Genomic DNA, 27,632 nt, shown 5'->3' with positions numbered 1-27,632 from the left:
AGTACTCCGACAACATTCAAATGGAATTTGGCCTAGATAAGTGTGCCAAGTGCACATTCATACAAGGTAGACCAACAAAAATCATTCAAAGGAGCTAAACAATGAAGCATCACACGAATACTTTGGAGTAGAAGAGGACCACCAAATATGTCACACACAAATGCGCAAAACAATCAAAGAATACCTACGTAGAACGAAGCTGATCCTGAAAACATACCTCTCTCCAAGGAACAAACTCAAAGCCATAAACCAACTCGCAATACCAGTATTCCAGTACAGCTGCAGAATAATAAACTGTCCACAATCAGAAATCAATAAACTAGATATTAAATCAAGGAAACACCTCCGCATCCACAAAATGTTCAACAAAAATCAATCTAACCCAAACAACACAGAAATCAAGAAAATAACCAAATACCAAGTCCTCAAAAATGAAGTGTAAAGATCCTGGAAGCTGAAGAGCGCCAAAATTGTACCAGTGATTATTGGAGCAACGGGAATGATCAAAAATAACCTTGGAGATCTTAAAAACGATCCCTGGAAATATTACAACAAACGAACTGCAGTTGGAAGCTGTCCGAGGCTCGGCGATGATCCTCAAAAGAGCCCTCGGAACAAAACTTTGAGAATAAGAAAACTTCACAAAATGGTCCATGAATCACGATCCCTCACTGAAATGGAGATGGATATCAGAGCGATATCGGAGCCCAACACAAAGCGCAATATCAGAGCGGTGCGTATCCGTTGTTATTTTACCGCATGAAAAACAAGATGTTATCATGAAATCTTGAGGATAACATGTGCTGTGTCTTACAGCTCGGTAACAATTGCAATACTGTATATGATGTAATGATACAAGCAGGACGTAGTTCCAAAGTCAAAGCAATGTCAGATTCAGACGTCTTGCACAGTTACTGTTTCGCTCTTTCAGCACACAACTGCAATGCTCAAGGAATTCCATCGTAAGTCCCCAAAGTTGATAAGCAAAAGCTCTCCGATGGAAAAGTACGCACTGCTAGTTAGGCTCTGGTTACTGACAATGTTAAAGTTTTTATATTTTTCCAATGTTCATTTGCCTCATAATATGCTATGCAAATTAACTACAACAATGGCAGTGATAGTAAGCACTGCACTGTGAGCAAGCCACCAAGTATAAGGTGTAGAGTGCAGTAAGTAATATTTATGGTGTGCAACTCGTGGTGCATACATTTGAAATTTCAGTGAATGATGGAAATAGCTGTTAAAACTAGCATGGTAAGAGGTGTGTGCAACTCAATGAGCAGGATGACTGGTGTATATGGTGCTGAGTACCATGCACAGTCAGCTCAGAATCCTTGTTGATGTCGTAAAGACGCAATGCCTCATCGAGCTCCATCTGGGAGGATATGGTACAGGGATCACCTGTGAGGCACAAACTTGGGTTAGCATGGAAAGTGGATTTCAATAACCAGTAGACAGGTATCGAATAATGTTCTACATGATGACCGACCTTCTTCATCGATCCACTTGAGTGTGAACGGCTGTCCTTGTGAAAAAGCACACATCTGCCGTATGTCCTCACACAAGCCGGAAAAGGTGAGCGTTGGACCCACATGAGATATCAAGATGTCTCTGTAATCACACACGAAGTATCGGGATAAAGAACTGGAAACAAACTGGAAACAATATGTTAACACAGTGGCATCCCAGTAGGCAATGATATGTTGAAACACCATTAACAGACGTTTTGTTGTTCAATGTCGTGATGCAATCCCAACATTAACGTTGAAACAACATCAGATGCCTACTGGGATCATCAATGGGGGGATGGCCATGTAGGCAGAAAGCCAGTTTGGCTTGAAGATCTGGCTTGAGCCTCTTGAATATAAACCATAAATGTTTATTTTGCCACTTCAAAAATCAACCTGAACTTGCCTAATATCCAACGATCCAACTTTGATTAACAATACCATAGCAAGACCAACATGACCAAAATGCCTGCTCTTGTCATAAAATATAGGATTAACCATCCCCAATATTTACCTCCGCCACCATAGGTGGATGGAGGTTATTTTTTAACCCCTGTCTGTCTGTTTGTCTGTCTGTCCGTTTGTGAACAAAATATCTCAAAAATTTTGGATGGATTCGGACGAAATTTGTCAGAGATGTAGCGTATGTAGCGTAGCTTGTGACAAGGAACAAGGACGAAATGATTAGATTTTTGGTGAAGATCCGGATTCGGATACTATAATTTTTTAAGTGATTCTTCAACATTGGGAGATTGGGCCAAAAACTATACATTGCGGGATATCTCAAAAAGTTATGGATGGATTTGGATGAAACATGGTGGACAGGTTGGGTGTCTGACAAGGAGAAATATATTTGATTTTGGTGAAGATCGGAATATGGATTCGGCTACAAGAATTATTTAATCTTTAAGTGCTTCTTCACCATTGAGAGATCGGGTGAAAAGCGATATATAACATGATATTTTAAAAATTATGGACGAGTTATGAATAACCTTGGTGGATGAGTTGGTTAGGTGACAACAACAAGCCGATTAGATTTTGGTTCAGGTCCGAATCCAGATCCGGCCTATCAGTGGGATATAAAACAAACTGTTCACCAGGTGGAGGTATGCTCTCTACCGAGTGCAGTTCTCGTTTATCTTTGGCCTCACCCCTCCGCTTTGAACATCATCTACGATTCAGATTTAGGACCGTCTGCTTTGCACTCCCTTGAGGCTAGTGTGCTCTATGATTCAGCGCCCCCTGCTGGCACCACATAAGAACATGGTTTTGAAACGATCGAAAACAAAGACCCAACAAGCTCAGAAGTAAGGTTCTTTTTTTTTGAACGGAATAAGTCTGCACTTTATAGGACAAAGGAAGCTATTAATGACATGTTATTGTTGTATTATCACAAGACCGAGACCAGGGGGGTGGAGGGATAGTGCTTTTTATATTTCATTGAAGTTCATTGAGAAGTGGTCACAAGGGCTAACTACAAGTAGATGGCATTCGGTAGGGAGCAAAGTCTCACCTCGCATGCTCATTCAGTTTTGCATCAATATGTTAAGTGGCTCTGGAGAAGAAGTTTTTTTTTACGTTTTAATTTCAATCCGAAATGGCCGCCAGACAACGTGTCCAATTATTCATCGACATTATATTGAAGGAGCCGGGGCTCCCACGTCGATCGGAAGAATGGACGCGACAAAAAGCTAGAATTCATCTGAGTTGCTTTAATGAAATCAAACACTCAGGCACTCTGAAAAACCGTTTATCAGTCAGCAATATATATCTATTCCGCCAGGGGGTTTGCCCAGGCCCGGCGCCAGGGGGCGTGGCCCAGCGTCCTGGCTGCGGCCTGGCAAGTTGAGCGCGGGCCTGGGCGTCCTGGACGAGCCCGGCATGGTGATCGCTCCGCGTCCTTGATAGGTGCAAGGCGATTGTGAAAACTCAGCGGCAGCCGCTACACACGTCCCCCCAGAATCGACTTGCACCGGCAGGGTCAATTTGAGGGGGGTCCTGATGACCCGGCCGAAGCGACCCCTGGCGGGTCGTGGGAGGGGGTCCGGTGAGGTGGTGGGCGGTCGAGTGGGGGGCACCGTGGACGGGGGACGGCCTCGCCGCGGCGGAAGGGCCACCCGTGGTGGGTGGTCGACGTCCACGTGCGCCGGCTTGAGGCGGTCCACAGCAATCCGGTCCGACCTGCCGCCGATGTCGATGACGAACGACTTGTCGTCCCGTCGCAGCACCCGGAAGGGCCCGTCGTACGGCGGCTGGAGTGGCCACCGATGTGCGTCGTGACGCACAAAAACATACTCCACTGTGCGGAGTGCTGGGGGGACGTAGGACTGGGGGTCACCGTGGTGGGATGTTGGCACGGGGGCAAACCGTCGGGCGGCCTCCTGGAGGTCCGAGCGCTGGTGAGCTGCGGACCAGGGACTGGTAGCGTCGGGCACAAATTCGCCCGGGACGCGTAGCACCTGGCCATAGACAAGCTCGGCGGTGGATGCCTGGAGGTCCTCCTTGGGGGCCGTGCGAAGGCCCAAAAGGACCCACGGCAGCCGGTCAGCCCACCCGACGTCTTGAAGGCCGGCCATGAGCGCGGCCTTCATGGAGTGGTGGAATCGCTCGCACAACCCGTTTGCTTGGGGGTGGTAGGCCGTAGTACGGTGGAGCTTGATCCCCAGGTTGCGGGCGACCGCGCCCCACAGCTCGGAGGTGAACTGTGGACCGCGGTCTGACGAGATGTCCGCCGGTGCGCCGAAGCGGGCGACCCAGGTGGCGATGAAAGCCTGCGCCACGTCGGCGGTGGTGGTGGAGACGAGGGGAACGGCCTCCGGCCACCTGGTGGTCCTGTCCACCATGGTGAGCAGGTGTGTGAACCCCCGTGACGGGGGGAGGGGGCCCACCAGATCCACGTTGACGTGGTCGAAACGTCGTTCGGGCACGGTGAAAGGTGCCAGCGGGGCCTGGGTGTGTCGGTGGACCTTGGCCCGTTGGCAGGCCGTGCAGGCGCTGGTCCAATCGCGGACGTCCCGACGAAGGCCGTGCCAGACGAAACGCGCCGACACCAGCTTCTGGGAAGCTTTCCGGCCCGGGTGGGAAAGGCCGTGGAGGGAGGCGAAGATGCGGCGTTGCCAGGCGACGGGCACGATGGGGCGAGGCTGGCCTTGGGAGACGTCGCAGAGCAGGACAGTGTCCGCGCAGGGGATGTCGGCCAGGCGGAGGCCCGTGTCCGCCGCCCGGAGGGCTTGCACCGTGGTGTCGGTGGTTTGGTCCGCCGCCATAAGCGCAAAATCCACGCCCAGGTGGACCGCGTTCGCGCTGGCCCGGGAAAGACAGTCGGCCACGGCGTTGTTTTTGCCGGCGACGTGCCGGATGTCCGTGGTAAACTCCGACACGGCGGAGAGGTGGCGCTGTTGGCGGGCCGACCATGGCTCCGTGACCTTGGCCATGGCGTAAACCAACGGCTTGTGGTCGACGAACGCCGTGAAAGGTCGGCCCTCCAGGAGGTGGCGGAAATGGCGGACGGCCAGGTGTAGACCGAGGAGCTCCCGGTCAAACGTGCTGTATTTGAGCTCGTTCGGCCGGAGCTGCCGGCTGAAAAAAGCGAGTGGCTGCCAAACCCCGTTCACCCATTGCTCATGTACGGCGCCCACCGCGTAGTCGGAGGCATCCGTGGTGAGGGCGATGGGAGCGTTGAGCACCGGGTGAGCGAGCAGTGTTGCGTCGGCGAGGGCCCGCTTTGAGCCTTGGAAGGCCGCATCCATTGCTGCGGACCAGGCGATGTCGTGCTTGGCCGGCATGCCCCGGAGGGCTTCGTAGAGGGGCCGCATGAGCTGAGCAGCGCGGGGCACGAAGCGGTGATAAAAATTCACCATTCCCAGGAATTCCTGCAGGGCCTTTATGGTGCGGGGACGCGGGAACGTGGTGATGGCCTCGACCTTGGTTGGCAGCGGCACGGCCCCGTTCTTGGTGATGTGATGGCCCAAAAAATCAACGGCCGTCGTGCCGAAGTGGCATTTGGCCGGGTTGACGATGAGGCCGTGCTCGCTGAGGCGCTCGAACAGTGTCCGGAGGTGGAGGAGGTGCTCGGCCCGGGACGTGCTGGCGACGAGGATGTCGTCCAGGTAAACGAAAAGGAACGGCAGGTCACGCAGCACGCCGTCCATCAAGCGCTGGAACGCCTGAGCCGCGTTCTTGAGACCAAACGGCATCCGCAAGAATTCGAATAAGCCGAACGGCGTGATGACTGCCGTTTTAGGGACGTCGGCCGCCCTGACAGGTACCTGGTGATATCCCCGTATGAGGTCAATTTTCGAAAAAATGACCCGTCCCGCCAGACGGGCGGAGAAGTCTTGGATATGCGGGATCGGGTACCTGTCGGGGGTGGTAGCGTCATTGAGACGGCGGTAGTCGCCACACGGGCGCCATCCACCCCCCGGCTTTGGCACGATGTGCAGTGGCGAGGCCCACGCGCTATCGGAGCGCCGCACGATGCCGAGGTGCTCCAACGCGTCGAATTCGGCCTTCGCTACGGCGAGCTTGGCTGGGTCGAGGCGGCGGGCCCTGGCGTAGACCGGTGGGCCCGTGGTTGGTATGTGGTGCTCGATCCCATGCCGTACTGCGACGGCCGAAAACGTCGGCTGCGTGAGGGCCGGGAACTCCGTGAGCAGGCGAGCAAACTCGTTCGCCGCCGGGACGGCGCATGCCAGCTCGGTCGGCGCGGAGCTGCTCAATGTGCATACCAGGGAGCTGAAGGTTTCAGCGTTGATTAAACGACGCCGTTGGACGTCCACCAGCAGTCCGTGTGCGCAGAGGAAGTCGGCGCCTAGCAGAGCCACGGGCACGTTGGCGGTTACAAACGTCCAAGCAAAGCGTTGGCCGCCGAAGCAGAGGGTGACGTTGCGCGGGCCGAAGGTGCGGATAGTCGATCCGTTGGCCGCAACTAAGGAGGGGCCGCAAACCGCGGATTGCCTGTCCTGGTCAGAGGCGGGTATGACGCTCAGTTGGGCGCCGGTGTCGCACAGGAAGCGCCGTCCGGACGCTTTATCCGTGATGAACAGTAAGTTGCCCGTGTGGCCGGCGCTCATGGCTGGTAATGAACGCCGGCCCGGCCGTTTCCCGGCCTGCCGAAGGTGCACGGGGGTCGGCATGTCCGGGCCTTCTGTCCGAACCTGGCATGATAGTAACACCACGCTTGGTCAGGTGGAGGCCTCGGTCGTCGTGCCGGAGGTGGTCGGCTCGGTAGAGCGGCCGCCAATGGCGTCGGCAGTTCGGCCGTCGACCGTGCCGGGTGCTCGGGCGCCCTGGGTGTTGCGTCGGACGGCGGTGGGTCCCATGTCGCCGCTACGATGCGCTGTCCTGCGGCGGAGATCTTGTCGGCTTCTCTGGCAAGGGCCCGGGGATCTGTGATCGTCGTGCTTGCCAGGGCGAGGCGTACCGGGTTAGGCAGCTGACGGAAGAACAGCTCCCGGAACAGGAATGCCGGAGAGTGCTCGCCGAGCAGTGAAAGCATGTAGTCCATGCGCTCGGAAGGGCGCGTGTCGCCGAGCTCAGGCAGATCGAGCAGGCGCCGTGCGCGTTCCGCCGATGGGAGGGCGAAAGCATCGAGGAGCAGCTTCTTAATCGCGCCGTATTTGTCAGCGGCTGGCGGGCTTTCGAGGAGGCTCAGGGCGCGGGCCGCGGTAACCGACCCGAGCGCAGCTACCACATGGTGGAAGCGGGTGTCGTCGGCCGTGATGCCTCGCAGGGCGAACAGGGACTCCGCCTGTGCGAACCAAACCGCCGCGTGAGCCTCCCAGAAGGTAGGCAGTTTAAGGGCGACTGCCGTGTCCATGTCGATAGGTCACCAATGAAGGAGCCGGGGCTCCCACGTCGATCGGAAGAATGGACGCGACAAAAAGCTAGAATTCATCTGAGTTGCTTTAATGAAATCAAACACTCAGGCACTCTGAAAAACCGTTTATCAGTCAGCAATATATATCTATTCCGCCAGGGGGTTTGCCCAGGCCCGGCGCCAGGGGGCGTGGCCCAGCGTCCTGGCTGCGGCCTGGCAAGTTGAGCGCGGGCCTGGGCGTCCTGGACGAGCCCGGCATGGTGATCGCTCCGCGTCCTTGATAGGTGCAAGGCGATTGTGAAAACTCAGCGGCAGCCGCTACAATATATTTAATTATTCACTCACTCACATTATTCATTCACATTCAGATATATGATGTTTCAGCTTTTTTCAGATAAGGATTTAGATTCAATCAATTGTGGCTAAAATTGAATACAACTTCTCAGATGATGTCATCATTATCATCCTATAAAACTCATGGGGAGTTGATCAGACATACAAAGTTTAAAAAAATTTCGTTAAGCGGTTTCGGAGATGTCAAAATTTTTCCTTTAATCCATAATGGCTGCCATACCACGTGACCTATGACGTCCGAGTTTTCATTAAAATATTTTCCATAGGAAGCTCCTCCTATGCTTAAAGTTTCGCATCGATCGGACAAGTGGTTGCGGAGGAAAACGATTAAAGCAAAAACATATAGACGTGGACTGGACACACACAGACAGCCAGACGGATAGGGGTATTACAACAGTATCGCAACCCTGTCGGGGAGAGACAAACAAGCGGGATTGCCTTTTTATCGACTTAGATTACCAAATAAGTTGATGGTGCTTTAATACAGCGAAGGCGATCAGTCTTTACATGTGGAGCCAGTTGTATGAAAGCTAGAAATCCAAAGGCTTATTGTCCTAAATCTATAAATTCAGGTGATGGACATGTTTACAAAAGTCAGTCTAACACTAAAAGTTAGTGGGTATGGAATCAAATATTGTCAAATGGAGGTGAAATACATATTAATTGGTCAGGATATATATATGATTTTACTGCTGGTAGGAAATGGTACGAATGTCGACCCAGCCATAAACTGTCATTATCTTGTTTTGCATGCATGGCGAAGCGACAATGTGTGTGCCGTCCATCAGAAGGATGGTAAGCTGGAGCCCAACTGGCAGAACTGACTTTTGGTGGGTGATAGATCCCACAATGTCATTAGTGGGTAAGCGAGTTATCAAAGGCACCTTGAACAAATTACACATTCCAGGCACACACAGGAATATGCCTTCCTCTAGGTCTAGGGCCTAGGGGTGTGCGTACCTCTTGGGCCGAGGCCATCCTGCCAACCTTCAGTTGAACATCAGGCTTGGCCAGTCAGTTCATGAAAGACTAAGCCAAAAACATTACCTGGCAAACCCCACAATAAAGTGGGAATAATTGGTGCTATTAACGAAGCAGGAGTAGTTTACACCTGTTTTTTGAAGTAACTGTGTAGACTTCAAAATGTGCTTTATCGTCAGTGAGGAAGTGCCTGAATGGGAGTAAGAGCCACATCAGGAAACATCTGATGGCATCATTTTTAGAATGCAGGTTTGAGTAATCGGAGTTATACCTTTTACGTCACACGTACAATGCATTGTGGGAACCCAGGTGATAAGCCACCGTGTCTAAATCAGAACGTTTTATTTCTTCAGTCACACATATTTAATAGTTCGATCCAAACACGAGTTTGAAATGAAGAAAGTGGCAGAACTAAGGATCTGGTTAAAGCAGCAGGGAGTTTCACTATAGTTACGCTACAGCAAGTCCCTAAATGTTGTAGGCCATCAGTCGTGGACATTATCATTGGTTGGCAGTAGTTGCAGTCACAGTGTGGCTCGGCCTTTATGTTTCCTTTGTAGATTTTGGCTGGAACATTTCTAGTTCTTTCATGTGTTCAGTGTTCAGTCACCGTCACCCCTGATTTAATTTGGATGCAGCCAAAAGCTATCTTTCAAGTACAGAAAGTTGAACCCAATTGTCAGACGTATTCAGTGAAACAAACGTTCGATCAACCATTCCTCCATCTTCCGACTAACCTGCCAAGAGGCTGTACCAGGAGGATAATAATGAGTAGTCATACGACAGCTGCTATATTCTTCACAAAACTTTTATAACTAGTGTACTGTAACCAATTCGTTCAATACTGAACATTTGGTCTCGACAATGGATTATCCAGGTCTAGACAATAGATATTTTGGTCTAGAAAATGTGCATTTGGGGCTTCTAAAAATGCATTTACACCTTCACATGGCCCCATCCAACTGGTCCAATGCACGAATGACCATCGAAACGATGGCCTGAAATCTGGCGGTTGCTCACCTCCTCTTCGTGAAGGCCATTGTGGGATCTTTAACGTCCATCAACTAATGTTGGGAGACGGGAAACCCACTTAACATCCATTCGAGGGAAGGCACACAAACTGTTGAATCACCCTGCCCGTGAAACACTGGGATGACAGTTTGTAGCTGGTTCGGTATTCAAACCCAGGCTCGACAGCTTAGAGGCGAGTGTGCATACCTCGAGGGCCTAGGCCATCCTGCCAGCCATAATATTATTACAGTAGTCTGAAATATTAACTTCTCCAATACTATACTCTATACTCGTTTTGTTCGCAATTCACATGGTGATGCTCATCTCATTAAGACTCCGGATAACTTATCAGCAATAATGATCACGAATAAAACAATACCTTCATTTCACCAAAAACAAAATAACTGATTACCTCTGCCATAAAGGTGGATGTATATCTTTGTTTGTACGTCTGTGAGCAGGATATCTCAAAGGGTTATGCACGGATTTGATAGAAATTTGATGGAAAGGTTGGGTGTGTGCCAAGGATTAATTCATTATATTTTGGTAAAGATCCAGTTCCGGATACTCAAATTTAAGTGGTTCTTCACGATTGAGAGATGGGGCCAAAAACGACCCACACTACATGACCAAAAGTATGCAGACACTCTCCCCTCTGGGCTGGTGCTCCTGCCTCACACCTAGCTCGTCTTCACGCTGTTGAAACCAAAGCATTCAGAATCATTGGAATCTCCCGCGATGAAGCTAACTCCAAGGGCCTCTCACTCACTCACCGCAGGCAGGTTGGTGGTCTTTCCGTCTTCTACCGACTCCTCTCTGGCCTTGCCCCCCCAGCTCTCTCTGGGCTCTGTCCCGCAAATATTCCTACAGGTCGCACAAGATCTGCCTGCAACCCTCTTATGGTCAAACTGCCAAAATCAAGACTCTCTGCTCACCTTCACTCCTTCATTCCTCTTTTCTCCCGCCTCTGGAACAAACTCCCTCACTCTCTTCAATCCCACTCCACCCTCCAGGTCTTTAAAACAGCTGTTCACCACCATCTCTTATCTTCCCCCATCCAAAACCTTGATCTTTTTTACCCCCGCTAATTTCACCCCAATTCCACTTTTTTTGAAATACCAACTTCTGTCCTGGAAGTCCTTGGTGTCCTTGTGTTTTATACTTCTCCCTCCCCCCCCCACCCCCCCTTCCCATGCCTCCTCCCCCCAAGCCCTCTCCCTTCCACACATCTCCCTGCTCTCAAATGTTGTGTTTGTGTGCTTCCCCTTCTCTCCCCATCTTGTTTTCCACTCCCTCTTTTTATATATTTTGTTTGTCTTGTTGATTTGTTTGTGAAGTAAATGTTAGCTCTTTCACGAGCCTCGATTCAGTATACAAAAAAAAAAAAAATGACCACTTCTAATTAGTGGATTCGGCAGTTTCAGCCACACCCATTGCTGACAGGTATATATAATCAAGCACACAGCCATGCAATCTCCATAGACAAACATTGGCAGTAGAATGGGCCGTACTGAAGAGCTCAGTGACTTTCAACGTGGCACCGTCATGGGATGCCACCTTTCCAACAAGTCAGTTCGTCAAATTTCTGCCTGGCTAGAGCTGCCCCGGTCAACTGTAATTGCTGTTATTGTGAAGTGGAAACGTCTAGGAGCAATAACAGCTCAGCCACAAAGTGGTAGATCACACAAGCTCACAGAATGGGACCGCTGAGTGCTGAAGCACGTAGTGCGTAAAAATCGTCTGTCCTCGGTTGCAACACTCACTATCGAGTTCCAAACTGCTTCTGGAAGCAGCGTCAGCACAACAGCTGAACAAGCCACAATGCATGTTCTTTCTTCTATGCTTCGCAATCCAAGATATAAGGGTTTCACCCGGAGAGCAAACAAGCTCCATAAGGTCTCTTCATGATTGTCTTTCCCAAGGGTCTGTGTTTGCTCTAATCCTCTTCCACATATATGTGAGCAACATGACTTGTACCACCTCCAGAATGTTTGCCTACACTGATGATCCTGCCCTTGCTACCAAAGCAATCAACACTGTAGATCTCATGACATAAATGTACCACATACACAGTCCCACGTCCCATGACTTAAATGCAATGGGGTAATATACTTCATTTCCTGACGCCTCTGCCCAAACCCAACTAAGACAACAGTTACCACTTTCTATTCTAACTCAGCAACCGACTGGATTACAGGAAACTACAGGTTTCCATTTGCAGCAAAGCAGTCCATAATGAACCGTTCCCAAGTACCTTGGAGTCACCCTTGATCACCCTCTTCATCCATCTGTTTGCAGCCTCGCGTTCGACAAACACCAAAACGGGTCACAGAAAAGATCAAGACCAAGGTAAACATCATCCGGGAACTGGCAGGCACAATCTGAGGATCAAGTGCTCACACTCCTCACACTGCCAGCCTTGCTCTTGTGTATGGAATACTGTTCTCCTATTTGGGCAGAGAGCAGCCACACAAGACACTTGGACACTATCCGCATCAGTGTTTTCAGGACAATCAGCAGTACACTAACATCAACACCAGTGCAGTGGCTCCCAGTCATGTCCAACATCCCACCCCCATGATGTGCGCTGGAAGGCAAGAACGCTGAGAGAGTTTGATCGATTCAAAGCTAACCCAGAGCTTCCAATCAAAGACGACCTGCAGAATCGACAAAATATGCGACTCACATCACACAGACCTTTCTGGGGCTCTGCAAATGTTTTGAGTGATGTGGGGTTTGACACAAAGGACAAGTGGTGCAATCTCTGGACAGACAACGACATTGTTAACAAAAAACCTTTGAGTGATAAGACAAAAGAGCCTCCAGGTTTCAACCTCCCCCAGAAACAGTGGTCTGCACTCAATAGGATCGGTACTCCATACAAGAACATCACAACAACTCCACAAATAGTATTTCAAAGATAGCCCATTAGGTGCCCATATTAGCCACCCAGACCAGACTATTCATCACATTAGCCCATATTAGCCACCCAGACCAGACTATGCATCACATTGTGAATGAGTGTCACCTACGGGAATTTGATGAAGGATTTGGGGCAATCCACCTAACAGACAGTGCTGTGACTTGGCTGTCCAAATTAGACTTCGAGTGTATTTTCTTATATGCAAGAAAAGGAAATTCAAAAGTTTACAGCTATAGTAATTTTAATGTAAATGTGGCAAATGTTATAAAATAAGAGGCAGAAGAGACATATTAGTGTTGCCGAGCAACCAGTTTGAGTGTAAGCTCCATTGTCTTGGGACACGTGATGTGCAGTGAGCAGACCGAGGCTGCACCAGCTGACTTTTATTTGCGGATATTTCTGTTTACAGAAATAGCCCGACTGTTTTGTGATATTTTTTCCCAGGGATATGGGCTTCTAGTTGCATCAGTATGCAAAATTTCAGCTTTATAGCAAAACTAGAAGGTACTAAACATTTATATTAGTGAGTGAGTTGGTGGTTGGAAAGAGTGTGTGTGTGTGTGTGTGTGTGTGTGTGTGTGTGTGTGTGTGTGTGTGTGTGTGTGTGTGTGTGTGTGTGTGTGTGTGTTGTCGTGTCCCTGGTGATCAAAAGATCACCCGGGGACGGATAGCCGAACCAGCCTTAACTCCCGAGGCGACCTCTCGATGATTTTTGGACATTTTTGCGCGTGCGGATGGAAGGGATGTGCGGCGTTTAATAATTAAACGAAACACACAGGTTTATTCCTAAACCACAAAACATGCAGACACGACAAATAAAAGTGCAACAATTATGATTTAATGACAAAATAAAGCACGGATTGTAACATGAAAATAGCTGAGGTAAAATAAATTCTAATTTGAGGCGCCCCTAATCTGATTCAACCACACACACACAGGGAAAGGTAATAAAATAAAAAGTCTTGGCTGGCACTTAGCTTGCCCCAATGGGTCATTTTGTAAGACCAGCGGCAGTTGACCTTGAGCCACCCACGCGAGAAGTTCCAAAATGGTGGCAACGCCGCACATCGAAAGCGCTTACTATCAAGCCTATGGAAAGCTCGTGAAGACGGCCCCCTTCCTCCTCCACTGCCTGGGCAAGCACAACGCGGCCTCCAATAGTAGCCCGCCTCTTTCAAAATGCTGCCGACGCAGCAAAAAGCTCCACTAGCCCTCCAAAAGCTCGCACAATTGTCCGAGCACCAAAATGGCCAGCCTTCTTGTCAGACCAAGCAGCAGAAAAGCGCACTCCTCTTCCTCCACCGTGAGAGCCAATCGTGTCCCTTGAGGCGTGGCCTGCCGGCATTCTTCTCCGCCCACTGATCCTCCGTCTCTTCTGGATGGGTCTTTTGCCATATTAGGTCCATGGGGGCGGGCCCAGTTTGGCCGGGTCCTGCTTGGCTTGGCTGGGGATTGTTTTACATGGCCGGCCGTGTCCACAAAAACGTTCGGGAAAATTGCAGACGGTGTGATGCACAGAGGAAAACTAACCTTAACCCCCAATAGTAATTAACACGGCATCATCCCTCGTGTGATGCACATTTGACAACATTAAGCTGCATTTTCCCTACTTATGCATATCGAAATGCTCCGACACCGTTACACCCTTAGCCTCTCCTTAGTGAAAGACACATGAAAGCCCGATTGGAGTTTGCAAAAAAGCACCTAAAGGACTCTCAGACTGTGAGAAACAAGATTCTGTGGTCTGATGAAACGAAGATTGAACGGTTTGGCTTCCGTCTGGCCACTCTGCCATAAAGCCCAGATCGGTGGAGTGTTGCAGTGATGGTTGTCCTTCTGGAAGTTTCCCCCATCTCCACACAGGATCTCTGGAGCTCAGCCAGAGTGACCATCGGGTTCTTGGTCACCTCTCTTACCAAGGCCCTTCTCCCCCGATTGCTCAGTTTGGCTGGCCGGCCAGCTCGAGGAAGAGTCCTGGTTGTTCAGAACTTCTTCCATTTAAGAATTATGGAGGCCACTGTGCTCTTGGGAACCTTCAATGCAGCAGAATTTTTTCTGTAGGCTTCCCCAGATCTGCGTTTGCCACAATCCTGTCTCTGAGCTCTGCAGGCAGTTACTTCGATCTCATGGCTTGGTTTTTGCTCTGATAAGCATTGTCAGCTGTGAGACCTTATATGGACAGGTGTGTGCCTTTCCAAATCATGTCCAATCAATTGAATTTACCACAAGTGGACTCCAATCAAGGTGTAGAAACATCTCAAAGATGATTCAGAGAAATGGAAGGCACCTGAGCTAAATTTCAAGTGTCATAACAAAGGGTCTGAATACTTATGTAAATGTGATATTTCAGTTTTTTCTTTTTAATAAATTTGCAAAACTTTCTAAAATCCTGTTTTCTCTTTGTCATTATGGGGTATTGAGTGAAGATTGATGAGGGAAAAAATGAATTTAAACGATTTCAGCATAAGGCTGCAACATAACAAAATGTGAAAAAGTGAAGGGGGTCTGAATACTTTCTGAATGCACTGTATATAAATAAATATGCAGATATTCCTCTCCTGCTATAAACATATATATATATATATATATATATATATATATATATATATATATATATATATATATATATATATATATATATATATATATATACACACGGTCACGTGAAAAAGTAAGGACACCCCATGTAAAGTTTTGACTTTTTCAACATATTTCAACATACAGCTATTTGATCTTCATTTCAACAATATTGATAAATAAAGGTGATATCATATAACAAATATCATGAAACATTTACATTTTGTTGTCCATTGTATAATTTAAATAAACATAAATGCAAATTTCACATGTGGAAAAAGTAAGTACACCTAAGGCTCTAATAGGTGGTATTGCCCCTTGGAAGAAACAACCTCAAGTAGGCGTTTCTTATAACTGTCTACCAGTCTGACATCGACTGGGAGAAATTTTTGCCCACTCCTCCATGCAGAATTCTTTCAGCTGTGCGATGTTTGAGGGGTTTCTTGCATGCACAGCTCGTTTCAAATCCCCCCACAACATATCGATGGGATTTAGATCCGGGCTTTGACTTGGCCATTCCAGAACCCTCCATTTCTTTCTTTTCAGCCATTCCTTGGTGGATTTACTGGTATGTTTAGGGTCATTGTCATGTTGCAAGGTCCACCTTTGGTTGAGCTTCAACATTCCAACAGATGGCCTCACATTATCCTCAAGCACCGTCTTGTACAATGAAGAATTCATAGTGGATTCTATGATGGTGAGCTGCCCAGGCCCTGATGCAGCAAAGCTGCCCCAAACCATAATATTTCCACCACCATGCTTTACAGTTGGTATCAGGTTCTTCGCGGTAAAATGCTGTCGTTGGTTTTCGCCAAACATGTCTTCTGGCACTGTGGCCAAATAGCTCTACCTTTGACTCATCTGTCCAGAGCACATTGTTCCAGAAGTGCTGGTCTTTGCCGAGGTGTTCATTGGCAAACTTACGTCTTGCCCTGATGTTCTTTCTGGACAGCAAAGGTTTCCTGCTGGCACACCTACCATGTAGATCAGATTTGTGCAGCCTCTTTCTAATGGTAGACTCGTGCACTTTGACATCAACAGTGGCAAGAGCTACCTGTAGGTCCCGTGATGACATTCTGGGGTTCTTCGAGACTTATTTCAGCATCTTGCGGTCTGCTCACGGGCTGAACTTGCTGGGGCGGCCTGGCCTGAACAAGTTGGCAGTTGTTTGGAATCTTCTCCACTTGTAGATGATCTTCCGGACAGTCGAATGATTGATTTCAAATTGTTTGGAGATCTTTTTAAATCCCTTCCCAGACTTGTAGGCATCTATAACCTTCTTTCTGAAGGCCTCAGAGAGCTCTTTTGATCTAGGCATGGTGACGCCGCACACCAAACAACAAAGAGCAAACCAAACTAAATGTCTAAAGTTTAAATAAGACGGGTTCCTCCAAGATCCTCTCTAATGATGTTCTAATCATTTGCACCTGAGCTGGTGCACCTGATTCTAATTTTAGGTATTTGAAGTCGTGATAAATGTAGGGGTGTACTTACTTTTTCCATGTGCGAAATTTGCATTTATGTTTATTTAAATTATACAATGGACTACAAAATGTTCATGTTTCATGATATTTGTTATATTATATCACCTTTATCTATCAACATTGTTGAAATGAAGATCAAATAGCTGTATGTTGAAATATGTTGAAAAAGTCAAAACTTTACATGGGGTGTACAGTGTACGTGTACTTACTTTTTCACGTGACTGTATATACATATACATACATACATACATACATACATATATATATATATATATATATATATATATATATATATATATATATATATATATATTGTTACTGATCGCGGTTTAGATGTTACTTTGCCGAGCGAAGGCTCCGCGACCGAACAGTTGTTCCCCGACTCACCCGATTCACCCAGAACTTTGGCCGTATCGCACCGCAGCTGCCCAATCTGGAAAACTCTAAAACGACGAAATGCAAAGAGGAAAAGGAATAAAACGAGAAGACGTACAGAAGAGTAATGGGATTTATTATTTACACAAGCAAAAAGAAAGCAGTCACGTTTATTTACAACACATAAGACGCAGGTGACACAGTGCAAATACTAGCTTATACAGACTTAATTAACCCAGGGACAGAACAAACAAAACAAACTCACGTACACAAGAAGGGTGGAAAGGCAGGAGGTGGATGGCTGGAGGGAGAGGAAGGTCCAAGGGGGTCCTGCAGCACAATCGGCGCGTTTAGCAGCCGCCGTTCCTTCACGGCCTTGCTCAAAACCGCCGTCCAGGCCCCAAGTGGCTGTTGGGTGTTGTTGCTGCTGTGGCCTCCGCTGCTTTCCCAGGACTTGTCTGACTCGTCTGGTCCAAACCCTCAACTCTTTCTTGGTCCACTCACTCCTCACCGCAACCAACGCAACCACTGACCACCACCACCGACTCCTCACCGCAACCAACGCAACCAACTGACCACCACCACCGACTCCTCACCGCAACCAACGCAACCAACTGACCACCGACTCCACTGACTGACTCTTCACCGCAACCAACGCAACCAACTGACCACCGACTGACCCCCTCACGCCACTTGCGCGCGCGCCTTTATAGCGCCTCCGGCGATCAAGCCGCCGGCCTCCAGGACACGCCCATCGGTGTGCTCACCTCGGCCCTGGTTGGTCACGCGACCCTCTGGCTCCGCCCTTGATGACGACGGGCGGGCACGCCCCTCTTCCCCGACCCGATCACTTGTTCAATGGTGGTTTTGGAGGGGAGGTAATTGGCAATCGAGGCTCGGCAATGACGAAAGGGGATGTGAAAGGAAATGGAGATTTTGGGGATGGGAATGAAAGGGGATCTATTCTCTTTCACTGGTGCAATGGAGTACTTCAATTAATGGGAGACACAGCCTTACTCTAAAACACAGAATAAGATATAACTATCGAACAGGGGTATTCTATTGTTGGCTGACGTGTATGCTTGTGGACTAATTATGGGATGCCCTTTCACCTTTACACAGCTCCAGAGGCAGGGGGTGCAGAATAAACAATAATAATAATAATAATAAAGCACACAATAAAAATATATATATACAGTCCTCATATCCGCAACAATATATATATATACATACATATATATATATATATATATATATATATATATATATATATATATACGCATGCACGCACACAACTAATGAATTAAATGATGAGCAACATCAAATCCTTTATGCACTGTCAATTGCTCCTCTATGAGCAGGTTAATTTAAATCTCGCAAATGACAATATGGATAAACTTAGAACACAGGAGTGAAGTTGGATAAATAATAGCACAGAGTTTAATTTCACAAAAAATAAAATTGAAGAGTTTGACAATGTAGAACCATAAGCAGGATTATTTCTTTTACCTACTATGTTGTTTTCTCACCCAAGCAATTAATTATTTTCGGTTAAAACAGAGTTCCATCCACCCGTGCATCCCTCAACAACTATAACAAACCTATGCCCCTTCATCCTGTACCACTCAATTAAACTTCCAACTCCATATATTATAAACATTCAGGATAGTTTGAGAGAACACAGGCAGATGTCACAACACAAAATATTGAGAAGGATACAGGCGTATTATAAAACTTAAACAGCACTACATAACAGATTGTGTGTCATGCATACAAAGAGCTTGGAACAAATGGGTGAGGAAAGAGACTGCTTGTAACATCGAAAATTCTTCGCATATCTGGCTCTGGTGAGCTTGGCATCCACGATAAGCACGAATGGAATCTCAGCCAGAAAAACCAGTTCCGACTCCCACAACTTTGATCGAAGTTGGTTGTTCTTTTAGCTTTCAACTTCTAACACCAGTTCCTGAAACGTAATCAGAAGCCAGCTTTCAGATATTTCACTCTCTATTTAGCTCGATCTTCTACGGAGCTGAACTCCGAGCTGGAAGATTGCCATGTCCATTTTCATGGTTATTTATGCTGTTTTGGTACAAAACGAGTGCCAAGTTACTGCCCATTATTTCAAGCATGGCAACTCAGGAGCATGGAATGGCTCAGTATCATCCACAACACTTCCAAGGCGATACAGTGCCATGACAGGATTCAAATCATGAGTGGTGATGGAAATAAAAATGTGCAAGGCACACAAGCACCAGTATATAGTAACAAAGCTAAAGGGTTGATGTGACCATTCAGACGCAGGCCGGTTTACTATAGAGTAACAAAGCTAGTGGGTTGATGTGACCATTCAGAGGCAGGCCTGTTTACTATAGAGTAACAAAGCTAAAGGGTTGATGTGACGATTCAGAGGCAGGCTGGTTTACTATAGAGTAACAAAGCTAAAGGGTTGATGTGACGATTCAGACGCAGGCCGGTTTACTATAGAGTAACAAAGCTAGTGGGTTGATGTGACCATTCAGAGGCAGGCCGGTTTACTATAGAGTATAGAGTAACAAAGCTAGTGGGTTGATGTGACCATTCAGAGGCAGGCCGGTTTACTATAGAGTAACAAAGCTAGTGGGTTGATGTGACCATTCAGAGGCAGGCCGGTTTACTATAGAGTATAGAGTAACAAAGCTAGTGGGTTGATGTGACCATTCAGAGGCAGGCCGGTTTACTATAGAGTAACAAAGCTAGTGGGTTGATGTGACCATTCAGAGGCAGGCCGGTTTACCATAGAGTAACAAAGCTAGTGGGTTGATGTGACCATTCAGAGGCAGGCCGGTTTACTATAGAGTAACAAAGCTAGTGGGTTGATGTGACCATTCAGAGGCAGGCCGGTTTACTATAGAGTAACAAAGCTAGTGGGTTGATGTGACCATTCAGAGGCAGGCCGGTTTACTATAGAGTAATAAAGCTAGTGGGTTGATGTGACCATTCAGAGGCAGGCCGGTTTACTATAGAGTAACAAAGCTAGTGGGTTGATGTGACCATTCAGAGGCAGGCCGGTTTACAATAGAGTAACAAAGCTAGTGCGTTGATGTGACCATTCAGAGGCAGGCCGGTTTACTATAGAGTAACAAAGCTAGTGGGTTGATGTGACCATTCAGAGGCAAGCCGGTTTACTATAGAGTAACAAAGCTAGTGGGTTGATGTGACGATTCAGAGGCAGGCCGGTTTACTATAGAGTAACAAAGCTAAAGGGTTGATGTGACGATTCAGAGGCAGGCCGGTTTACAATAGAGTAACAAAGCTAAAGGGTTGATGTGACGATTCAGAGGCAGGCCGGTTTACAATAGAGTAACAAAGCTAGTGGGTTGATGTGACCATTCAGAGGCAGGCCGGTTTCCTATAGAGTAACAAAGACAGTGGGTTAATGTGACGATTCAGAGGCAGGCCGGTTTACTATAGAGTAACAAAGACAGTGGGTTAATGTGACGATTCAGAGGCAGGCCGGTTTACTATAGAGTAACAAAGACAGTGGGTTAATGTGACGGTTCAGAGGCAGGCCGGTTTACTATAGAGTAACAAAGACAGTGGGTTAATGTGACGATTCAGAGGCAGGCCGGTTTACTATAGAGTAACAAAGACAGTGGGTTAGTGTGACGGTTCAGAGGCAGGCCGGTTTACTATAGAGTAACAAAGATGGTGGGTTGATGTGACGATTCAGAGGCAGGCCGGTTTACTATAGAGTAACAAAGACGGTGGGTTAGTGTGACGGTTCAGAGGCAGGACGGTTTACTATAGAGTAACAAAGATGGTGGGTTAGTGTGACGGTTCAGAGGCAGGCCGGTTTACTATAGAGTAACAAAGACAGTGGGTTAATGTGACGATTCAGAGGCAGGCCAGTTTACTATAGAGTAACAAAGACAGTGGGTTCGTGTGATGGTTCAGAGGCTGGCCGGTTTACTATAGAGTAACAAAGATGGTGGGTTAGTGTGACGGTTCAGAGGCAGGCCGGTTTACTATAGAGTAACAAAGATAGTGGGTTAATGTGACGATTCAGAGGCAGGCCGGTTTACTACAGAGTAACAAAGACAGTGGGTTAATGTGACGATTCAGAGGCAGGCCGGTTTACTATAGAGTAACAAAGACAGTGGGTTAATGTGACGATTCAGAGGCAGGCCGGTTTACTATAGAGTAACAAAGACGGTGGGTTAGTGTGACGGTTCAGAGGCAGGCCGGTTTACTATAGAGTAACAAAGATGGTGGGTTAATGTGATGATTCAGAGGCAGGCCGGTTTACTCTTGAGTAACAAAGACAGTGGGTTAATGTGACGATTCAGAGGCAGGCCGGGTTACTGTACAGTAACAAAGCTCATTGTTTGATGTGACGATTCAGAGGCAGGCCAGTTTACTACAGAGCAACAAAGATAGTGGGTTAATGTGACGATTCAGAGGCAGGCTAGTGTACTATAGAGTAACAAAGCTTGTGGGTCGATGTGACGATTCAGAGGCAGGCCGGTGTACTACCGAGTCACAAAGCTAGTGGGTTAATGTGACGATTCAGAGGCAGGCCGGTTTACTATAGAGTAGGAAAGATCGTGGGTTAATGTGACGATTCAGAGGCAGGCTGGTTTGCTGTAGAGTAGCAAAGATCGTGGGTTAATGTGACGATTCAGAGGCAGGCTGGTTTGCTGTAGAGTAACAAAGATAGTGGGTTAATGTGACGATTCAGAGGCAGGCCGGTTTACTATAGAGTAACAAAGATAGTGGGTTAATGTGACGATTCAGAGGCAGGCCGGTTTACTATAGAGTAACAAAGATAGTGGGTTAATGTGACGATTCAGAGGCAGGCCGGTTTACTATAGAGTAACAAAGACAGTGGGTTAATGTGACGATTCAGAGGCAGGCCGGTTTACTATAGAGTAACAAAGACGGTGGGTTAATGTGACGATTCAGAGGCAGGCTAGTGTACTATAGAGTAACAAAGCTTGTGGGTCGATGTGACGATTCAGAGGCAGGCCGGTGTACTACCGAGTCACAAAGCTAGTGGGTTAATGTGACGATTCAGAGGCAGGCCGGTTTACTATAGAGTAGGAAAGATCGTGGGTTAATGTGACGATTCAGAGGCAGGCTGGTTTGCTGTAGAGTAGCAAAGATCGTGGGTTAATGTGACGATTCAGAGGCAGGCTGGTTTGCTGTAGAGTAACAAAGATAGTGGGTTAATGTGACGATTCAGAGGCAGGCCGGTTTACTATAGAGTAACAAAGATAGTGGGTTAATGTGACGATTCAGAGGCAGGCCGGTTTACTATAGAGTAACAAAGCTCGTGGGTTAATGTGACGATTCAGAGGCAGGCCGCTTTACTATAGAGTAACAAAGACAGTGGATTAATGTGACGATTCAGAGGCAGGCCGGTTTACTATAGAGTAACAAATACAGTGGGTTAATGTGACGATTCAGAGGCAGGCCGGTTTACTATAGAGTAACAAAGACAGTGGGTTAATGTGACGATTCAGAGGCAGGCCGGTTTACTATAGAGTAACAAAGACGGTGGGTTAATGTGACGATTCAGAGGCAGGCGGTTTACTATAGAGTTACAAAGACAGTGGGTTAATGTGACGGTTCAGAGGCAGGCCGGTTTACTATAGAGTAACAAAGACAGTGGGTTAATGTGACGATTCAGAGGCAGGCCGGTTTACTATAGAGTAACAAAGACAGTGGGTTAATGTGACGATTCAGAGGCAGGCCGGTTTACTATAGAGTAACAAAGATGGTGGGTTAATGTGACGATTCAGAGGCAGGCCGGTTTACTATAGAGTAACAAAGACAGTGCGTTAGTGTGACGGTTCAGAGGCAGGCCGGTTTACTATAGAGTAACAAAGACAGTGGGTTAATGTGATGATTCAGAGGCAGGCCGGTTTACTATAGAGTAACAAAGACAGTGGGTTAATGTGACGATTCAGAGGCAGGCCGGTTTACTATAGAGTAACAAAGACAGTGGGTTAATGTGACGATTCAGAGGCAGGCCGGTTTACTATAGAGTAACAAAGACAGTGCGTTAGTGTGACGGTTCAGAGGCAGGCCAGTTTACTATAGAGTAACAAAGACAGTGGGTTAATGTGATGATTCAGAGGCAGGCCGGTTTACTATAGAGTAACAAAGACAGTGGGTTAATGTGACGATTCAGAGGCAGGCCGGTTTACTATAGAGTAGCAAAGACAGTGGGTTAATGTGACGATTCAGAGGCAGGCCGGTTTACTATAGAGTAACAAAGATGGTGGGTTAATGTGACGATTCAGAGGCAGGCCGGTTTACTATAGAGTAACAAAGACAGTGCGTTAGTGTGACGGTTCAGAGGCAGGCCGGTTTACTATCGAGTAACAAAGATGGTGGGTTAATGTGACGATTCAGAGGCAGGCCGGTTTACTATAGAGTAACAAAGACGGTGGGTTAGTGTGACGATTCAGAGGCAGGCCGGTTTACTACAGAGTAACAAAGACAGTGGGTTAATGTGACGATTCAGAGGCAGGCCGGTTTACTATAGAGTAACAAAGACAGTGGGTTAATGTGACGATTCAGAGGCAGGCCGGTTTACTATAGAGTAACAAAGACAGTGGGTTAATGTGACGATTCAGAGGCAGGCCGGTTTACTATAGAGTAACAAAGATGGTGGGTTAATGTGACGATTCAGAGGCAGGCCGGTTTACTATAGAGTAACAAAGATGGTGGGTTAATGTGACGATTCAGAGGCAGGCCGGTTTACTATAGAGTAACAAAGACGGTGGGTTAGTGTGACGATTCAGAGGCAGGCCGGTTTACTACAGAGTAACAAAGACAGTGGGTTAATGTGACGATTCAGAGGCAGGCCGGTTTACTATAGAGTAACAAAGACAGTGGGTTAATGTGACGATTCAGAGGCAGGCCGGTTTACTACAGAGTAACAAAGACAGTGGGTTAATGTGACGATTCAGAGGCAGGCCGGTTTACTATAGAGTAACAAAGACGGTGGGTTAGTGTGACGATTCAGAGGCAGGCCGGTTTACTACAGAGTAACAAAGACAGTGGGTTAATGTGACGATTCAGAGGCAGGCCGGTTTACTATAGAGTAACAAAGATGGTGGGTTAATGTGACGATTCAGAGGCAGGCCGGTTTACTATAAAGTAACAAAGACAGTGGGTTAATGTGACGATTCAGAGGCAGGCCGGTTTACTACAGAGTAACAAAGACAGTGGGTTAATGTGACGATTCAGAGGCAGACCGGTTTACTACAGAGTAACAAAGACAGTGGGTTAATGTGACGATTCAGAGGCAGACCGGTTTACTACAGAGCAACAAAGACAGTGGGTTAATGTGACGATTCAGAGGCAGGCCAGTTTACTATAGAGTAACAAAAGACAGTGGGTTAATGTGACGATTCAGAGGCAGGCCGGTTTACTATAGAGTAACAAAGATAGTGGGTTAATGTGACGATTCAGAGGCAGGCAGGTTTAATATAGAGTAACAAAGACAGTGGGTTAATGTGACGATTCAGAGGCAGACCGGTTTACTACAGAGTAACAAAGACAGTGGGTTAATGTGACGATTCAGAGGCAGGCCGGTTTACTACAGAGTAACAAAGACAGTGGGTTAATGTGACGATTCAGAGGCAGGCAGGTTTAATATAGAGTAACAAAGACAGTGGGTTAATGTGACGATTCAGAGGCAGGCCGGTTTACTACAGAGTAACAAAGACAGTGGGTTAATGTGACGATTCAGAGGCAGGCCGGTTTACTATAGAGTAACAAAGATGGTGGGTTAATGTGACGATTTAGAGGCAGGCCGGTTTACTATAGAGTAACAAAGACAGTGGGTTAATGTGACGATTCAGAGGCAGGCCGGTTTACTATAGAGTAACAAAGATAGTGGGTTAATGTGACGATTCAGAGGCAGGCCGGTTTACTACAGAGTAACAAAGACAGTGGGTTAATGTGACGATTCAGAGGCAGACCGGTTTACTACAGAGCAACAAAGACAGTGGGTTAATGTGACGATTCAGAGGCAGGCCAGTTTACTATAGAGTAACAAAAGACAGTGGGTTAATGTGACGATTCAGAGGCAGGCCGGTTTACTATAGAGTAACAAAGATAGTGGGTTAATGTGACGATTCAGAGGCAGGCAGGTTTAATATAGAGTAACAAAGACAGTGGGTTAATGTGACGATTCAGAGGCAGGCCGGTTTACTACAGAGTAACAAAGACAGTGGGTTAATGTGACGATTCAGAGGCAGGCCGGTTTACTATAGAGTAACAAAGATAGTGGGTTAATGTGACGATTCAGAGGCAGGCAGGTTTAATATAGAGTAACAAAGACAGTGGGTTAATGTGACGATTCAGAGGCAGGCAGGTTTAATATAGAGTAACAAAGACAGTGGGTTAATGTGACGATTCAGAGGCAGGCCGGTTTACTACAGAGTAACAAAGACAGTGGGTTAATGTGACGATTCAGAGGCAGGCCGGTTTACTATAGAGTAACAAAGATAGTGGGTTAATGTGACGATTCAGAGGCAGGCCGGTTTACTATAGAGTAACAAAGATAGTGGGTTAATGTGACGATTCAGAGGCAGGCAGGTTTAATATAGAGTAACAAAGACAGTGGGTTAATGTGACGATTCAGAGGCAGGCCGGTTTACTACAGAGTAACAAAGACAGTGGGTTAATGTGACGATTCAGAGGCAGGCCGGTTTACTATAGAGTAACAAAGATAGTGGGTTAATGTGACGATTCAGAGGCAGGCCGGTTTACTACAGAGTAACAAAGACAGTGGGTTAATGTGACGATTCAGAGGCAGGCCGGTTTACTACAGAGTAACAAAGACAGTGGGTTAATGTGACGATTCAGAGGCAGGCCGGTTTACTATAGAGTAACAAAGACAGTGGGTTAATGTGACGATTCAGAGGCAGGCCGGTTTACTACAGAGTAACAAAGACAGTGGGTTAATGTGACGATTCAGAGGCAGGCCGGTTTACTACAGAGTAACAAAGACAGTGGGTTAATGTGACGATTCAGAGGCAGGCCGGTTTACTATAGAGTAACAAAGACAGTGGGTTAATGTGACGATTCAGAGGCAGGCCGGTTTACTACAGAGTAACAAAGACAGTGGGTTAATGTGACGATTCAGAGGCAGACCGGTTTACTACAGAGTAACAAAGATAGTGCGTTAATGTGACGATTCAGAGGCAGGCAGGTTTAATATAGAGTAACAAAGACAGTGGGTTAATGTGACGATTCAGAGGCAGGCGGCCCACACCGATTAATTTTTCGAGTGTGTCCCAGCAGTTTGTTGACAATAACTCCAAGCAGCCAAGGCTGGACAAGGCAGACAGAACAGAACGCCATGCCAACCGCATTCCCACCTGGATGGATGGTCGCCATGGAAACACGCGACTGCCTCGCAGGTTATCTTTGGGTGGTTTGTCGTAAACGTTACATCGGTTACAGCAGTTCGAGAAGAAACATGCGTACGTTAGAATCCAGTCACAGTGCTCCCCGACCCGCACCTCCCCAATTTAACAACGGAGTGAACATGAAATCTCAAATTTGATCACATAATGGGAGCCTGAAGTACAGTCAGGATTATCGTCTTGTGCACCAATGGAAACACGTCATAGTCCCATTGTATTCCGTACAATCGGCTGTTTTTACATCGCACAGAATGTGAGGTAAAGTGAGGTAAACACGGTGCAAGGATGCGATGAGGGAGGAAGAGGGACACGGAGGCCATGAGAGGTTTTACTTTACCCGTTGTAATACGCCTTCACTTTAATCCGACTGTTCTCTTCCTCTCCAGACTCGTCTTGCGTCGGCATCGTTCGATCCTCCGCGCTCCTTCCTCGTCTCTGGCGGCTCTTCCCTGCTCCTCGACTCTTCTTCCGCTCTCCTGCACTGTACGATTGCCCGCCCTGTTACCCTCCCTCACAATTACCCGTCGCTCGCTCGTTCGACCTTCTATTCTTCTGACTCACACGGCCTTCTCCCTCTCCCTCGCCATCCACGGCCCACGCACCCTTCCCTATCTCGTTATATCCCACGTACGGAACCTTCCCCTCTTGCCCAGTTGAAACCCAGAGCTGCCATTCCGGGCCACCATTTCCCACTCACGTGCGGCTCCTCTTCTTTCATCTCTGTACCGGTATCTATTTTTATCCGTTTAGCTATTTTAAGTCTTTACCTGAACATTCTTCCTCTTCGAATCATCACCGAGCTCGCTACACACCTGGTGCTCCGCGGCGGCACGACCTTTCAAGATGATGATGATGATGATGGTGATGGTGATGGTGATGATGATGATGATGATGATGATGATGATGAATCAGCCTGGTGGAGTCAGACCCATTCAATCGTCAAGAATGAATTCCCCAGCGTTGAGTTCAGGATGATCGTAATGAAAAGTTTGTTTATATTGTCAAAAGGTTTTAACCGTCGCTCATTTGTCAGTCTTTGACAAAACATGGTGTCACTGTTCATATAGTTGGCACAATGGCCAACGCTTGTTAACTTCCCAAGCAGTCCAACTCTTCCCAGGTAGTGCCAACTCCAACTGCCCCATAAACGTTCACCAAGCTGGGCCTTCACCC

General features: G+C 47.4%; 1 protein-coding gene across 1 annotated transcript; it reads right to left on the bottom strand.

The window, feature by feature from the left end:
- Nucleotides 1-395: 395 nt before the first annotated feature.
- On the bottom strand, nt 396-27,120 carry LOC144889100 (protein kinase C iota type-like). Its single transcript, XM_078768972.1, has 3 exons — nt 26,797-27,120; nt 1,490-1,611; nt 396-1,401 (listed from the first exon to the last, which is right to left on the bottom strand). The coding sequence occupies exons 1-3, from the start codon at nt 26,862-26,864 to the stop codon at nt 1,247-1,249; spliced, it is 345 nt and encodes a 114-aa protein (XP_078625098.1). The 5' UTR covers nt 26,865-27,120; the 3' UTR covers nt 396-1,246.
- Between the last annotated feature and the right edge of the window lie 512 nt (nt 27,121-27,632).

The sequence above is a fragment of the Myxine glutinosa genome, unplaced genomic scaffold (genome assembly GCF_964187855.1).
Source record: "Myxine glutinosa unplaced genomic scaffold, kmMyxGlut1.1 SCAFFOLD_802, whole genome shotgun sequence".
Lineage (NCBI taxonomy): Eukaryota > Metazoa > Chordata > Myxini > Myxiniformes > Myxinidae > Myxine > Myxine glutinosa.
The sequence above is the reverse complement of the archived record's forward strand: the minus strand, read 5'-3'. Positions and strand labels throughout refer to the sequence as shown.